The sequence below is a fragment of the Phodopus roborovskii genome, unplaced genomic scaffold (assembly GCF_943737965.1).
Source record: "Phodopus roborovskii unplaced genomic scaffold, PHOROB, whole genome shotgun sequence".
Classification (NCBI taxonomy): domain Eukaryota; kingdom Metazoa; phylum Chordata; class Mammalia; order Rodentia; family Cricetidae; genus Phodopus; species Phodopus roborovskii.
This window is the reverse complement of record NW_026126517.1, coordinates 32,255,126-32,271,167: the sequence shown is the minus strand read 5'-3', so window position 1 is coordinate 32,271,167 and position 16,042 is coordinate 32,255,126. Positions and strand designations below refer to the sequence as shown.

The 16,042-nt window shown below is 49.1% G+C and overlaps 1 protein-coding gene across 1 annotated transcript in view; it reads right to left on the bottom strand.

The window, feature by feature from the left end:
* Positions 1-16,042, bottom strand: part of Tmem266 (transmembrane protein 266) — a 61,079-nt gene that overhangs the window by 32,990 nt on the left and 12,047 nt on the right. Inside the window, exons 3-4 of the mRNA XM_051196947.1 lie at positions 9,027-9,181; positions 6,213-6,286 (exon numbers count right to left, since the gene is read on the bottom strand). Of these exons, the coding sequence (XP_051052904.1) occupies positions 6,213-6,286; positions 9,027-9,181 (229 nt within the window). The remainder of the gene's footprint in view (positions 1-6,212; positions 6,287-9,026; positions 9,182-16,042) is intronic.

Sequence of the window (16,042 nt, the reverse complement as noted above, 5' to 3'; positions counted from 1 at the left end):
GTCAATAAGATAGGGTGTGTTGACATGCATCATTCAGTTGAGTACATAAAGCCAGGCAAGCATTTCTATTTGGGCTTTATACTTAGAGACACTGAGACATGTTTGAACTTAATTCACCTAAGAAACTGCCTGGCAAGACAATGGAGTCAAAGCAACTTCTGTCTCTCCAGGAATCATGCTACGGCAGCAAATACAGAGGAATGTCCACTCGCTGAGCTACAGCTACAAGGCATCTCCCCCTGGATTGTGAGATTGGAGCTGATGCAGAAATAGTAAGTGATTCATCAGTGTGGCAGAAGGCAAAGCCCAAGTGCAGAGGACATCTATGGGGAATACTGGCTAGCTCAGCAGTTCAGAGTGCACAGAGCAAGGTCAGGGGCTGGTGTTGGAGCTTGTTTTCAAGTTTGCAAAGAACAGTTATTTAGCAGGTCCTTCACATGAGTCAGTCAGGACATGGGTTCATGTCTCCTGTTGGGAACCCACACTGTGGCAGGAGGGTGGACATAGATGAAATTAACAGTGGCTGTCTGTGGTTGGGGAAGCTACAGGGAGGAGCTTGCTTGCTTATTTTGGTATGTTAATGTTTTAACTGACACATAGGTAAAAATCATTCTTATAAACAGTAAACCAATTCTTTTCTACATCTGGCTGCTCAGATGAAGTCTCTGAGACTGCCTGGGTATAAATGAGGCATAAGTAATTGTCAAGAATGTCTGCTCTGTGGCCTCTCAGCCCCCTTTCAACCTAACCCTGATGGCTGAATGTCAGGTCCCATTTGTTTCCAAGGCCAGGTCAGCAAGGATGTTTTCCTAGGAGAATGCTGTGCAGTTAGAACATTCAGATCTGGGTATATTATTCTAGCCTCAGAGATGGAGGGGGCATCCATTGTTGTATTGCATAGCACAAGCATAGCACTATTGTGATTCCTGGTCCGGAAACCTGGTGAGCTGACCCTGTACCTGGCCTTGTAGACTTCTGCTGATCATGAGCTTGGCTGTGAACAGCAAACAGCACCTTCCAGCTTGCTTAAAACAATTACTGCCAGTTCCATAAGGTCATTGTCAAGGTCATGGCAAATCAAAAAGTGGAAATGAGATTTTGAAGAGTAAATTCTCGGGAACATGTTTAATTGATTCACTCCATTTGTAGTTGAGGCCACATGTTCAGCCCTAAGCCAGGAGATAAAGGGAGGCAGAGGAACAGAATTAGGAATCTCTAGAATCAAGGCAGGCCCTCGAGAGCCTGTGGCTCAGGACCTAAGAGCTGTTCATGGCACCTCCAATGATGCAGCTGGCTGAGCCTTCCAGATGTTGGACATGATGTCCACTCTGCATGGGCATGTGGGCAGAAGTGAGTGATGGCTCTCGTGGCTAGAGGGGGCAGACCTAGAACCTAACTCTCTCACACCACTGTGAAACATGGAGGGGGTAAGAGAAGAAATGTCCTACTCTAGTCTGAGCAGTGGGCTCACTTCAGGAAGGGTCAGGAAGGTAGCCCACATTTTGGGTCAATTTCCCAGTGTTGATACCATGAAACAATGCTCAGAGAGGGGCAGTGACTTGTCCAAGATCACACAGTGTCTTCATGGCTGAACTTCCTCCTTCAGACAGACACTGAGAGCAATTAAACTCACTCTCCTTCTTTTAGAGCAAAGAATACAGTGCCACACACTTTCTGGTCTCCTATCTGGTGACTGGGGCTCCAAGAACCCCTTTTGCGACAAAACATGGGCAGAAGGGGGAACCCTTGAAGATCACTGTGTGCCTGCTGATGTAGAGACATAAGTGTGAGGCTCAGTTTGGTTTGGCAGTGGACTTCATATGACAAATGGCCAGGCCTGGGCTCCCTCCTGAGTCGGCTGCCCCAGGACAACTCTGGGAAGCCACAGGTGGAGAGGGGCTCCTACAGTTGACATCAAAAGACACCTGGCTGGGACTGGTAAAATAGCTTAGCAGCTAAAGGACCTCTCCACACACCTGACAACCTCAGTTTGTGCCCCGAGACCCGCATATCTGGGAGAACCGACTCAGAGGCACACACGCTCTTTCCCTCCTCTCCATAATAAAAATATAAATGTATAAAAGAGATGCTTGGTTCAGCCAATGATGGATGTGCTCCACCCACATGATGGAATATTACTCAGACATAAAAAGGAACGGAGGCCTGACTCACGCCACAGCATAGACTGATCCTGAAAACACGCTCAGTGACAGAAGCCAGACACAGGTGGCCACACTGTGCATGATCTTGATTACAGGGGGCATAAAGAATACTAACATTCATAGAGACAAAGAGATTTGGGTTGGCAAGAGCTATGTAGAGGGGATGTGGGAGTGACTGCTGATGGGTGTGGGGTCTCTTTGGGGGTAAAGTTGCTTTGGAAGTAGCTGGAGATACCAGCTGCAGATTGTGTATGCATTAAATGCCACCCTCAGCACCAATGTAAAAGCCTAGAGTGATATGGCTCTCATAGGACTGGGGAGGCAAAACCCAGAGGACTCCTGGGGTTTTACTAACTGGCCTAGACTGGTTGAAGTGGTGAGTTCCAGGTTCAGGAGGGGACCCTGTTTGAAAAAATATATGGTTGAGAGAATTTGAAGAAGGAATCCAGCATAGATCTTTGGCCTCCATATTCATGTGTACACATGTGAACATGTGCTCACATACACAAGTACCACACACACACACACACACACACACACACACACACACACACACACACACACAGGTTCACACTGGAAGAAAGGAAGGGAAGGAGGAAGCAGCTGCACTGCAAAGCCGTTATCCCGAGCTCCTGTCTACATGCCTACTGTGTCTCTGCTTTCTGGTCAGGATCTCAGGGGGCCCCAAGAGCCTTTGCAACCTCAGGAAGAAGAGCAGTGGGTTCTCTGCTTCCAAGTGGCCAGCTGGGCCTGGTCTGAGCCAAGGGCAGCTGTGCTAGGAAACCCCATTTGCACAATTCTCATTTTGATTCCAAAGACTCTGTTCCTTGTTGGTGTACAAGGTCATGTGTGATCATGGTGACCCTGCATGACCAAGCACTCCAGGGCCCAGGAAGCTGCATGGGCACACTCTCCCCTTAGGCCCCTGCCGGGACTGTCCTCTACTCTGCCTAAGGGCACCCACTCCTGCTATATAAGAAGGTCCAAAGCACTGTTCAGTAGTGTGGCCTACTTGAACAGATGTCCTTGAACTTGGCCCAAGGCAGACTCTCGCTTTTTGTCTTAGCTGTATCCTCTGAGGCCTGCCCGGGACAAAGTGGCCCATCTTCCTGGTGCAGCCTTGGAACTCTGCTGTGTTTAGGGCAGTGGACTGGCAGCTCACTCACCAGAGGCCTGTGTTTGACTTACCCCTGTCCAGGTCTGTTTTTCCAACCTGTGACATGGCCTGTAATCTATCCCTAAGGCTCAGTTGGAACTAGGAGTGGAACAGGCAAAGGGCTCTGGGGCAGCAGCAGTCCTTGGCAGCTCAGCTGTGTGGGACTTGCCTGAATAACACAGCCCTCTTGCTAGCTGGAGAAGGCAGGCCATGACTTCTCAAGAGACCCCTGGGTCTCAGCTGTACTCCTGGGTATGTGCCAGAACTGAAGGAGGACATCCCTCCCCCCCCCCCCCCCAACTGATGAGAAGAGAGGGCTGGTCACCCTGGTTTATTCTCAGAGGCCTTGCTTGGTTTGACCTTTTTACTCGGTGCCTTGGCCCTGATATTTTCACCAGATTTCTGATTTCCTCTCAACTTGCCAATGCCAGGCCCCTAGAGGGCAGTGATGAGACAGGTTAGGCACCCAGAGAGCTGGGTCCAGTTTTGACCATAATTGTCATAACCACAGACTGACCTTCTCATTTATATAGTGTGCATGCGAGTGAGTGTGTGTGTGTGTGTGTGTGTGTGTGTGTGTGTGTGTGCACGTGTGCACGCACACAAGCATGCACATGTGTATTTTGAGACAAGGTTCATGGATCCCAGGCTGTTCCTAGAACTTTCTTTGTAGCAGATTACTCTGAACTTCTGTTCATTTTGCCTCCACCTCCTGAGTGCTGGGATTACAGGCACACACTACCACTCCTGGCTTATGGAGTGCTAGCTCCTGGCTAGCTACATCCTGGCCCTATGTGGTGTTTTATAAGGACCACACTAGCATCTTAGCAGACAAACATGCAGACCTGAAAAACTGTGGAGGGATACTGGGCTCTCTAGCTTTCTGTTAGAGGTACCCTAGTCATTGCAAGGGCACAAGTGGCTCATATTCACCAATGCTATGCTGTGGGGACATCTGAGAGCTTGTTGGCACCAAAGTTTGATGGTTGGTTTTCATGCTCTGTGGATCTACAGAAGCCCACCATTGTTAGCCACGAGGCCTCAACAGGGGATCATTGTACACAGCCCCTCATTCATGCTGGGCACACTATATAGGGAGAGTTTTCTCTGCTGTGTTGATAGACCAGCTCCATTCCATCCTCCCCACCTATGAAAAGGTCCAAGGCAAGGGACTAGCCCCTCTCCTCATTCCCACAGGCTCTGCAGAGAAAGCTGAGTCTGTGGGAAGCCTCAACCCCTTTCCCAGTTTGTGGGGGTTGGCCGTCAGGCCTCTGAGACTTCTGTTCCTGCACACAGGAGCTTGTCTGTTTCAGGTGGTTTGTCTCTGGCAGTGACAGGAAGGGAATGCCAAATTAACGCTGGGCAATAAATTCTGCAAAAGCCAATAAAACCAAAGCAGAGGGCTAGAAGGAAGAACCACGGCAACTGATTAAACATTTTTGTTGGCAGTCACAGGCATGGGCACATTTTTCAAGGAGACATCTGGCCTTAGCCCAGGGGTTTGCAGGAGGGAATCCTAGCAAGCAGAGATGAGGGGTCAGGCAGGGCTGGACCCTGTGGGGATCCTAAGCTACTGATCGGCCTCTTCCACGTACCTGAGCACTACCAGTGGCCTCAATACACTGTTAGTTCTATGAGCTACAGAAGTCAGAGCCCAGGGAAGACAATGTTCTGTGCTTGGAATGCCTACTACGGTACCCAGTCCCACCCAGACTCAGCATTCTGAACTAGGAGGCTAAGGCCTAGAACACCTTTGATTTTTTTCGGGCAACAGCAGAGCTATTGGCTGGGCCAGAAAAGGACCCGGGATTCTGGCCTCTCATTACACAGTCTTGTCCATGCTATTTCTCTTCTCCGGGTCCTCTACACCCCTGAAACCGTGCTGTGCTCTCTGCCTCCAGTGATCTAGAAGCTGCGTGTGTGTGCCCATGCCTGTGTGTTCCTAGCAAGCTCTGCACCTTATTAGTGCTTATCTTTCACTGAAATGTGGCTCTTTGTGGGCAGATGTGTACCATGGTGGAACGTAGGGACACCCAGGTAGAGGGGACAGTGGCTACCTGACCTAGTCGGTCCTTGGCTCTATTTGGAAGAAATGGTTCCACAAGAAACTCTCTGTCCTTATCCTTCCAGGAGGCCCAATCTGAAACAGCTGCAGCCCAGTGCCCTATAAGCTCAGGCCACAGTATCACTGATAGCATGGGGACTACCCAAGAGCTGTCACTGTCACTCCCCATAAAAAATCAAGGCAGGCCCTGGTATCAAGGTTTGTCAAACAACCCAGTAACCATGTGGGCCTGTTCTGCTCCCACGCTAAATCCAGAGGAGAGGAGACTCCAGTTAGCTTTTCAGACATGGACTTCAGCCACCAACTCCAGCAGTACCAGAAAACATCTGTTGGAGGTACCATTTCAGAAGCATAGCCCTCTGTGTCCCAGGGACACCTGCCAGCTGGGACTCCATCCTTCTACAGGACATTGTCAAGTCCACTGCCTTAGTCCTGAGGCAAGAAAATCCTAATTGCTTCTGCATCTGATTTTCCTGGGCCTTGCATCCTGTGTCCTCGTCACTGGCCACACCAACAACTTCTGCCCTTCGACTATGCCACACACTTCCTCGCCTTCATAAATCATCACCCGGTCGTTTCCTAGAAACCCCTGCATATGGTCTGATTTCTGAGCAGGGGTCACCTGCTTAGAGACAAATTTCCCTGGCAGGGTTGGCCACTGTCCTGCATGTCTGTCTGTGAACATTCCTTCTGCTGTACCCTACGGTGAAATTCAGCCTCAGGGATAGCCAAGGGCCTGACACTAGAAAATGTATAGTGAAATGAAACCCAGGTTTCCCAGGAATGATCACCGCAAAGAGGAGATGTCAGGTCCTGAGTCTTTACCTACCTCTGAGAAGAACACACAGAGAATGACCAGACTGATCCAGTGAATGACACCGGCAAACTGGAACGCACTGGAAACTGCAATGAACAGAGTGAGGCCAGATTTAGGAGTGCAGAATTGAGCCCATCAGTCTAGGGGGCTTTGTGGCATGAAGACAGACTCCTGGGGACCCCCGGGTGCTTGTAGAAACCGTTGGATCTGTTAGAAACTGGATCAGGGAGCAAGAGCAGCTATAACCAGTGGTTATGTGGAGGTGGTGGGAAAATTGGGACCCAAATGCTCGCTCGGCTCCTCAAAGGCCATCTCCATTGCTCTTCCTGCTGACCACGGTTGTTCTTTGTGTTATACCAGACCCAGGGAAGGAGGAGTCATGACCACACCTTCAAGATCTGCAACACACCATCCCCACAGCTCAGTGTGCTTTGTGTGGGGCTCCCAGTAAGCCCCTCCGCCCTTCCGTTCTGAGTTTGCAGTAGTGGGGATAGTGGTGGCAGCAGCATGCTTTGGAAAGATGGCTGGAGCCATGCTTGGCAGGGCGGGCTGGTAGGTGAAGGCAGCAGAGACTGCAGCTGGGGCAGACAAAAGTACCTTCCAGATCCAGGAGGGTGAGGCGGCACTGCTGACTCCTTACTCGGTCGTTAGCTAGCCAGTCACTCTAAAGGGCAGGACAACTCAAACAGCCCCCAGACACTAGCAGGTCACAGTTTATGTGCTAGTGAAGCTAGAAGCAGGATGCTGGGGCCCAGGACAATGGTGGGTGACCTTGGGAGAAAGAGGGCAGAATGGTCCCCACAGGGAAACCTCTGGGTGGAGTAGGGGACTTTGAGGGCAGGAGGTAGGAGTGCTGTGGTAAGCAAGCCATGTTGACTCCCTAGAGGGCCTGTTCAAACTGAGATCAAAGAAAGACATCTTCTTTTGGTACAGCTGGCTTTCCCTATGTTCTGGAATCTATGAACCCTGGGAGTGGTAAACATGAGGTCTTCAAGCAAATCCAAGAAGAAGGTTGTAATACTGGGTTCCAGGAAGGAGACACATGGGTCCCCTGGCTCAGGGCCAGTGTGACCCCCCAAAGATGAGCCCTGGGGGGCACCAGGAATTCCTCCTCATCCTGAGCCACATTAATACCAGTGGGAACTAAGAGGCTGAGGCCTGGGCGACTCTGAAGACCTCAGATGATTCTGGAAACATAAAATCTCTCCCCATTATTTCTCAAATGAATTCCTGTGCCTTTTTTACGGTTTGCTTTAGAAGAGCAATAAATCTCAGATTGTGCGTTTTATGGAATTTAAGATGCCTTTTATGAGCTGCTATTGGATCTCCCACCAAAATCAATCTCCTGGATACTTAATTTTAAGCAAAATTCCAGTGTCGGCTGGGTTCTCAGTTCTACCTGATGCCTCATCACAACCTGAGAAGCCCAGGGCTCCAGTACAACCCACCATAGGAAAGGAAAGGCTCCGTTATGGTCAGGTCTCATAAAACACAGACAGTCTGGATGCAAGGAGGGAAAGCCCACAGCATGGTTTAATTGAAGACAGGTTGAGTGTAAAACCAGCACTGGGCACTTAATGCTGGGAGATAGTTTAATTGGAACCAAGGGGCCACCAGTTACATAAAACCCAACTAGGCTTATCAGACAAAAGCAATTCTGTGCTCTCCTAGAGAGCAGACAAGACTGGTGTATCTTGGAGGGAGCTGGGACAACCCCTGAGCATAGCAGATCCAGTAAAGGATTTGGGGCATGTGAGAAAACAAGAGAACAAAATGGATTTCGGGGTGGCTGAAACTCTTGTCTTGGATTCTGTCAATGGCGAAAAATGAAAGCTCTCTGTAATTCCACTTTTAAAGTATTTGTACTTGAATGGTCCACCTCCAGGATCAAGAAAGGTGTGTGGAGACTTTTCTATAAGGTATATATGCTCATCCAAGGCAAGGGCCAGACAATGGGCCTGTGGCCCTCTGGTGCACCAAGCGGGGGTTTCCAAGGGTGGAGACAGAAAGCAGGTCTCCACTCTGACAGCCACAGTGCATCAGAAGAAGCCAAGCCTCCTGGTGCCACAGGCATCAAACTGCTGCTGTCACGAGGCTGGAAAAAATCCCCGAAGGAGGGAGAGTGGTCCAACAGTCAACTCAACAGCGTGGAGGCTTGGAGTCTGCCTGCTCCATTCCTCTGACCTAGGGTGAGTCTCCAATTCCCACAAACTTTACTTTGTCTGCCTGTCTGCAAAATGGGGTCCTGTCCTCTCAGTCCCGTGGACCACATGGTTTGCTGGAGGGGTTGAAGGTGGAGTTGGAAAAAGGCGTTTCAAAGCTGTCAGGACAAATGCGAATGATATGGCCCACTTCAGGCTGACACACACACACACACACACACACACACACACACACACACACACCAGCACCACGGCTGCTATGTAGTTACTACAGGTGATTGACTGACTTCCCAAAACAGAACTGTTTAAGCCAGAAAAAAATTCACCCTGTAAAATTCCAAATGAGAACAATTAAAAAAATATGTACACAGGGGTCCCCAACTTTTGTTTTCGTCTCATCAGTTTCTGACCGTGGAATGCCAGGGAGGAGACTGAAGAGGCCACATTGGACAGAAGAGGACAAAGCGATGCCGATGGTGACAGAGAAGCTGCCACATGTGTTCCCTCCCCAGGGGCAGTCCGCATGGGCTGTTGTGGAGCCAGCAGCTTGGCAGAGGCACAGGCTGGGGGACAATCCCAGGCTGGAGGTTGGGGACCCCTGAGGGATGCAGATACACAGTGAATATTGATACGTATTTGCATATGTATCTCTCTTGCTACTCACACTGGAGAAGCTTTATATCTATTAGAAGTTCCAGGGTCAGGAGAATCACCACCAATATTACACAGGCTACCAGGAAACTGTTGAGACTTGCACTGAGCAAAAATACCTGCCACACGGCTGCTCTCTTCCCACAGCACGGCTTCAGCCAGTTAGACCTGTAGGGACAAAAGCAAGAAGAGTCTGAGGGTCTGAGGGGAGATCCTGACCATAGCCTTGCCTCAAATCAACCAGCCTGGCTCCCCCTGGGTCTGGGTTTCATGGTACTGTTATTTTGTTTTGTTGTCCATGCTGGGGATGGGAGGCAGGGCCTTGCTATGCTAAGCAAGCATGCCACTGAGCTACATACACAGCCCAGTGTCATGAAAGACTACTGGGCTGAATCCCAAGAATAAAACAATCTCATTAAGGGACACAGCTGGTTTACAGGTTCACACTGTGAACTTAAAGGAGTTCTCTGGGATTCAGGCTTTTCGGCTTGGGATTGGGTGTGAAACTCAAACTCCATAGGTGAGTCAAACTTGCTTAGGTGGCAAGAGCTATAGGACAGGCTGTTATCATTACATTTTTAATGTCTCAGAACTCAGCCCATGTGCTGGCATTTGGAGAAATCTCTGTTTATACTCAGCAAATCTGCTGAGGCACTCAGTGGATGGAATCAGACCGTTTGCAGCTAGAAAAGGAAGCGCTGGATTAGGTCCCTGCTTATCAGAGCAGATTAGCTAGACACTGGTTCTACAGAGGGTTAATAGCTGTTACTGATCCCCCCCCCCGTTCTATAATTGGGTAAGTTTGGGGAAATCTGGGTCAAAGTTCAGTGGTCATTTATTTGTGGGATATTCTAGTCCCTTTACTACACTGCAATACAGGGATGACATCTGTATTTACCAAACTGGTTAGGCCAGGGCTCCCGTTTGTGACAGAGTATCAGGTGGGACTCACACTCTGTGTATGGCTGTATTTATAGGGGAGGCATTTAAAGGGGAGAGAAGGCCCCTGAGGATAGACTCTCCAGAATAGGTTGGGAGTGGGCAGGAGGCCACAGGAACTCAGAGTAACTAACCATCTTAGGGTACTAGATCCCCTCCTCTGAGCAACACAAGAGGGGGAACCTTTGGTGACATTGTGAGGCTGGGGTGCTGCACTGGTTTGGTTGTTTATGACCCATCCCTACCTACCCATCTGTTTTTAGTGGGAATTATACATCCTAAAGGGGCTGAGACAAGCCAGGGAAGTCTTTATGTTATGGTCTGCCCCACTGCCCTGAATTCATGTGCAAAGGTATCAGGTATCTCTGGGACACAGCTTCCCCATTTAGAAAGTAAAGGATAGTATTTTTAACTTGTAGAGTTGTTAAAAGCTAAAGGAAAGACTATATCTGACCTGCAAATACAGTATGATTGAAATGACATCATGATGATGATAATGATAATGATGATAATACTGATGATGATGGTGGTGATGATGATGATACTGATAGTGATGATAATATTGATGGTGATGATGGTGATGATAATGCTGATGATACTGATGGTGAAGATGATGATACTGAGGGTTGTGGTGATAATGATACTGAGGGTGGTGGTGATAATATTGATTGATGATGATGATAGTACAGATAGTGATGGTCACAAGAGTGATGATGATGATACTGAGAGTGATGGTGGTGATGATGATAACAAGGGTGATGGCGATGATAGTGATGATGATGATAATACTGATGACCATGATAAAAATATCTGATGGCCCAAATGCTCAACCATCACCACATCCTTCTCATCCAGAGGGAGTCTGTTGCAGCCTGCTGCATGGAGGGCCAGTGTCTTCCTCCTGAAGACTAGGGTGTCAATGGGTTGGGAAGGCCGCATTGCTTTTTAGCATTCTTTGAAAGAATGGTGTGAACATTTTGGGCTGGCAACATCTTCCTCATGGTTCATCTAGACAAATCTTGAATGTCAGAGGTGGCAGTCTTGAAGAAACCAGACAGGAAATCGGATTTGCTCAAGTCTCTCTGGATAGTTCTAATACCTATGGGAATGATTGACAGTCTCTGTCGTTGGCTCAGTGGTGATACAAAGACCATATGTGGTCCTCTCCAGACTCAGGAAGCAGCTTCCATAAAGAGATGCTTAGAGACCTCAATAGGTGATGGAGAAAACTAAGCAGGTCACTTTGGATGGGGGAAGAGGGTTGGCATAAGTTCCTACAAAGGCCAAGAGCATGGAATGAGAGGGGAGACTGGCTGGGTGATGGGAGATGTCATTCTGTAAATATGTTTCTCGTATTGGTTAACGAATAAAGCACTGTTGGCCAATAGAACAGCAAAATAGGAGGGACTAGGAGAGTAGGAGGAGAGAGGAAAAAGAAAGGGAGGAGGAGATTCTGGCCCCTCTCTCCTGTAAGATGAGACCACATGGAAATACTTGCATTAATAGAAATGGGTTAATATTTAAGACAGAGCTAGCCAATAAAAAATGCTAGTAACAGGCCAACAGCTTTATATCTAATACAGTGTCTCTGTGTATTATTTGGGGCTGGCGTGGCGGTGGGTCCAGGCCAGTAGGAAAACCTGCTCATAACAGCTGGGTCAGAGGAGAAGGCTTCTCTTTAAGAGACAAATGGAAAACAGCAAAAATCCCAGTGAGATACATCAGAAAGATCAGCAATGGGATCTTTGTGGTCCCTTGCAGGTGAAACTTAAAATGCATGGGTTGGTCACACTTGTCGTTTTTCTTGTGTGCTCCCACAGGTCAACCCAAACAGAAGCCATATGGAGCTCAGCAGGATTGCTGGGTAAAGTAAAATTTCAGATAAACAACTGACAACTTCCTGACACAAGACTGCCCCAGGTATTGCATAGAAGGTACCCCACTAAAAAATAGATCATTCCAATGTTTCAGGGCCTTATGTATTGTTATTTGCTGGGCCTGGCAAACTCAGAGCTGAGGGTCTCAAGGAGAGTGGCTGTGATTTAGTTGGAGAAGTGCACAGATGAAGAGGCCATATTAGTATTTGAAAAAGCAACCTTTTTAGAAGCCCATGGTTAGTTTTCTCAGTTGTACTCAAAGAGGGTAAACAAAAGAGCTCTAGCACCCAGGGGAAGTACTTTCTGAGTGATAAATAGTCTTTTCTTGAGGCTGCATGGCCCTGGCACAACTCGGGCAGCCAGGGAAATCTAGAGGAAAACCAATGAGGCCGCTGTTGTCATGAAAGGCAGAGGGAAGTACTTAGCAGTGGAGCCTCTAGCATGTGCTCGTGGGCAGCCTGTTCCCATGCACTTGGCAGCCTCCAGAAGTGGAAGGCTGTAGCCCACTGGAGCTGCTATCTGCAGCCAACACCCTGGCTGCCCTCCCCACGCTTCCATCTTACCCGTTCCCTACTTCTTTTCTCAATGCCCCTCCTCTCTCCCCTTCTGCCTGGCCCTGTTTGCATCTTCCACACCTCAGTTTGTGCCCAGCCCTCAACCTGGCACTTGCAGAAGTTTTGTGGGCTTCCAATGGCATGCTTTCCTTTCCAGGGCACAAAGACACCCCAGCTCCAGCAACACAACACCTATTGGTGACCGCTAACACTGGTGCCATTTCATTGTCATTTGAAATGGGAGCTAAGCAGCTTTAGAAGCTATAAATAAAATGGGCAGCTGGGAAGACTGTTGGCCCTGGGTGATGTCCAGTGGTGAACAGGAGGCTTCACCCTCGTGGTCGGTGGAAGCAGCTGGGCATTCTTCCACCTCCCACCTTGCACACATCTGATGAGCATGAGATGCACCCTGAGAGCCTGCTGCTGCTCCTTCTGCCCCAGAGGGAAGACCCCAAGCAAACAGTTGCAGCTTACCTGAGTAATGTTCAGAGAAGGCGCTTTACGCTGCTGTTTAAGTGTGAAAATGCTGGCTTTGCTTTGGAAAGAGAATGTGGGCAGGCATGGAGCCACCTGCGATCTGAGGTTAGCTTGAACCAGGGAGAGGACCAGACGGAAGAATACTGGAGGCTGGGACAGATTTGGATGTTAAAGGACGCTGTGCCCCCGGCATGGGCTAGGTGGGCCCTGTGTCCCAAGTCAGCAAAACCAGTTACATTATAGTGGGAAAGAGGAACTCAAGTTATAACATGCTGTAAGTTGAAGGGGGCTTTAAAAAGGAAACCCAAAACCGGTGTAGGACTCAGAATAGTGAAGAGTTGAGCAGACATTTAAAACCAGGTGTTAGGGTGTACAGGGCCATCCCCTGAGCCTCAGCTCGCCACCCTGTGTTTGTAAGCTGGACCTGTTGTTGATTGTTTTCCATCCCCTCATCAAGGGGTGGGAAGGGCATGGGACCCTCACCTGAATATCCAGCTGCTCTGACTGTACAAAGCTAGAATGCATAGTTGAGGGAGACTAGGGGAGGAAGCTCCATATTCCGTTATGGGGAAGTCCTCATGCCTGCTGGCATGCGTTCTCATATAACTGTTTGGGGAGAAGTACCCATACCCCCATAGGTGCCCCCAAACTCCACAGCACTTGCAAAGCCAAGCCTACCAGATCCTTTATTTCTACTCCTGTGGCAGCTTAGCTGTGCCCAGCCAGGGCTTGGCCCTCAGCTACCAGCCCCTCCATTACGTCAGCCAGGGAGTGTCCCCTGGCTACACAAGGAGGTGGTTTTAGCATCACAGGTGACGCCACACTGAGTGAATCTCTTTCTGCCCAGTGACCCCACAACACATAGCAGGGACTTCTGACACACTGGCAAAGGGAGACCATACAATTAGGAGCCCACTGTGGGTGGATGTGTCAGAGGCCTGGGGGTAGGGGTTAGGATCTGCATCCAGGTCACAGGTTGTTGTAAAGCCCCAAGTTCAAGACCATGCTCCTGGGTGAGGGCCATGGTCTAACTTCCCGAGGTGATTCCAAGGTATAGTCCACTGTCCTGACTTCACAGTCATTGCCTGGGCACCCATGGAGATGGAAGCTATGTCCCCCTCAATACCCACTGAATTTGGCGCTGCATTTCAATGAGAACCCAGGCAGTGTGGCTGAGAGCTGTTCTTCCAGGTGACAAGTGTTATTACCGAGGATGGTAAAGGAAGCTTGGGAGCAGGGCAGAGATAACGGTGACAGTAAGGGCCACAACCAGCTCAGCATGAAGCCCAGAAACTCGCTTGTGGCTCAGTTTTGAACAAAAGGGACCTGGACAGGGCTGTATAACTCTATAAAAGCTTCTGGGCAGGGCTCTCCCCTGGGAATGGGGACTGTGGCGCTAAACCTGCAGGTTCCTGGCTGGCCCCAGGTTAGAGTCCCAAGCAGCTGATAACATTTCCTGTGAAATGCAGGTGGCTCAGGCATAGCAAGGAGCATGTGTGTGTGTGTGTGTGTGTGTGTGTGTGTGTGTGTGTGTGTGTGTGTATTCGTGGCAACAGGCAGAAGTAGTTCCCGTTTCTAAAGATCCGTGCTCCAGTAACTAAAGATCATGGAACCTTATGAACCTTACTGGCTGAAGCCAGTAAGAGCACAGAATGAGAAAAATTGCTTTCTGGTGCCTTCAGTACATCTAAGCCCCGGGTGGTGTCATTTCTAGAGTTGCCACCAGAGGGCAGGCATGCCCCTATTTCCCAATGTTTGCTATAAAAGTCAGGGGCAGCTCTGGGGAGGGCTTGGGCTGCCCAAATCACAAATACCAACAGATGGGCCAGCTGGCAGGTGGTATTCCAGAGAAATTCCGGCATTCCCTCCTGAGGCCTCAGAGGAGTCCGGGGGTGGAAAACAGGTGAGAGCCTGTGCGGCTTCTGTTTTATATTCTTAGTTGTTTGGGTAATAATTTGAGAGAATAAATTCTTGAATATGAAAATGAACTTTGTCAAATCCCCAAAGGCTCTTTTATGGGAGGTAAGGCCTTATGACTGGCCTGAAAGGCAGGCAGGTGGGCAGTGTTCCCAAGCTCGACACCAAAACAGTCCCATCCTAAAGGTGAAGTAGGCCATGTAGTGTGGACAGAGGAAACTATGCCTTCTCCTGTGGGGATGATGGAGAACTCTGTGGTCTTAACAGGTGCTCTACAGGCAGTGTCATTGGAGATGGCAGAAGGGCTGATTCCCCTGGGGTGACCAGGCCAGAAGACCCTGTTAGTCGCACGTTTAGATCATCATCCATCACCAAATGCCCAAAGAAACAAAACAAGGGAAGGTCGGAATAAGTCTAGAAGGCACTTGTTAGAGACAGCTGAGATGGAGCCCAGAGCACCAGGTCCTCCTAGCCACCCCTGGCCTGAAGGAGAGCCTCCTCACCAGTGGGGTAGGAGGCGAAAGCAAGGGTCACATGCCCCCAAATATGCACAAAACCACAACAATGCACATCAAGTGTCAAGAGACGCTTGTGGCGGATTACTGAGGGGGACCTGCGTGCTCCACTCCCCCTGCCTAGCTTCTTAAACTATGAACTGGAACTTCATATAGGGGTCACTGCGCTGATTTTTGTCAACTCAATACAAGCTGGGGTCATCTGGGAAGAGGGAACCTTAATTGAGAAAATGTTTTGATCCTCCTGGTCTGTAGGCAAGTTTGGAAGATCATTTTCTTGATTAATATGAGTTACGAATTAATATGAATTAATATGATTTTTTGGTTGTTGTTTTTCAAGACAGGGTTTCTCTGTGTAGCTTTGTAGACCAGGCTTGCCTCACAGAGATCCACCTGCCTCTGTCTCCGAGCGCTGAGATCAAAGGCTTGTGCCGCCGCCAACCCTGCCCCCCCCAGGCCGAATTAATACGATTAATGAATAGCAGCCCACTACGGGTGATGGCACCATGGACTGGTGGTTCTGGATTATATTAAGAAACAAAACCCAAGCTGAGCGAGCTGAGGAGAAAAAGCCAGTAAGCAGCATTTCTCCGTGATTCTGTTTCAACCCGTGTCCAGGTTCCTTCCCTGAGTTCCTGCTTTAACTTGTCTTGATTACAAACCCTAACCTGTAAGATGGAAGTTGCCTCTGGTCATGGTGTTTGCAGTAACAACAGAAAACAAACTGGGAGTCATATAACTTAAGGCCTC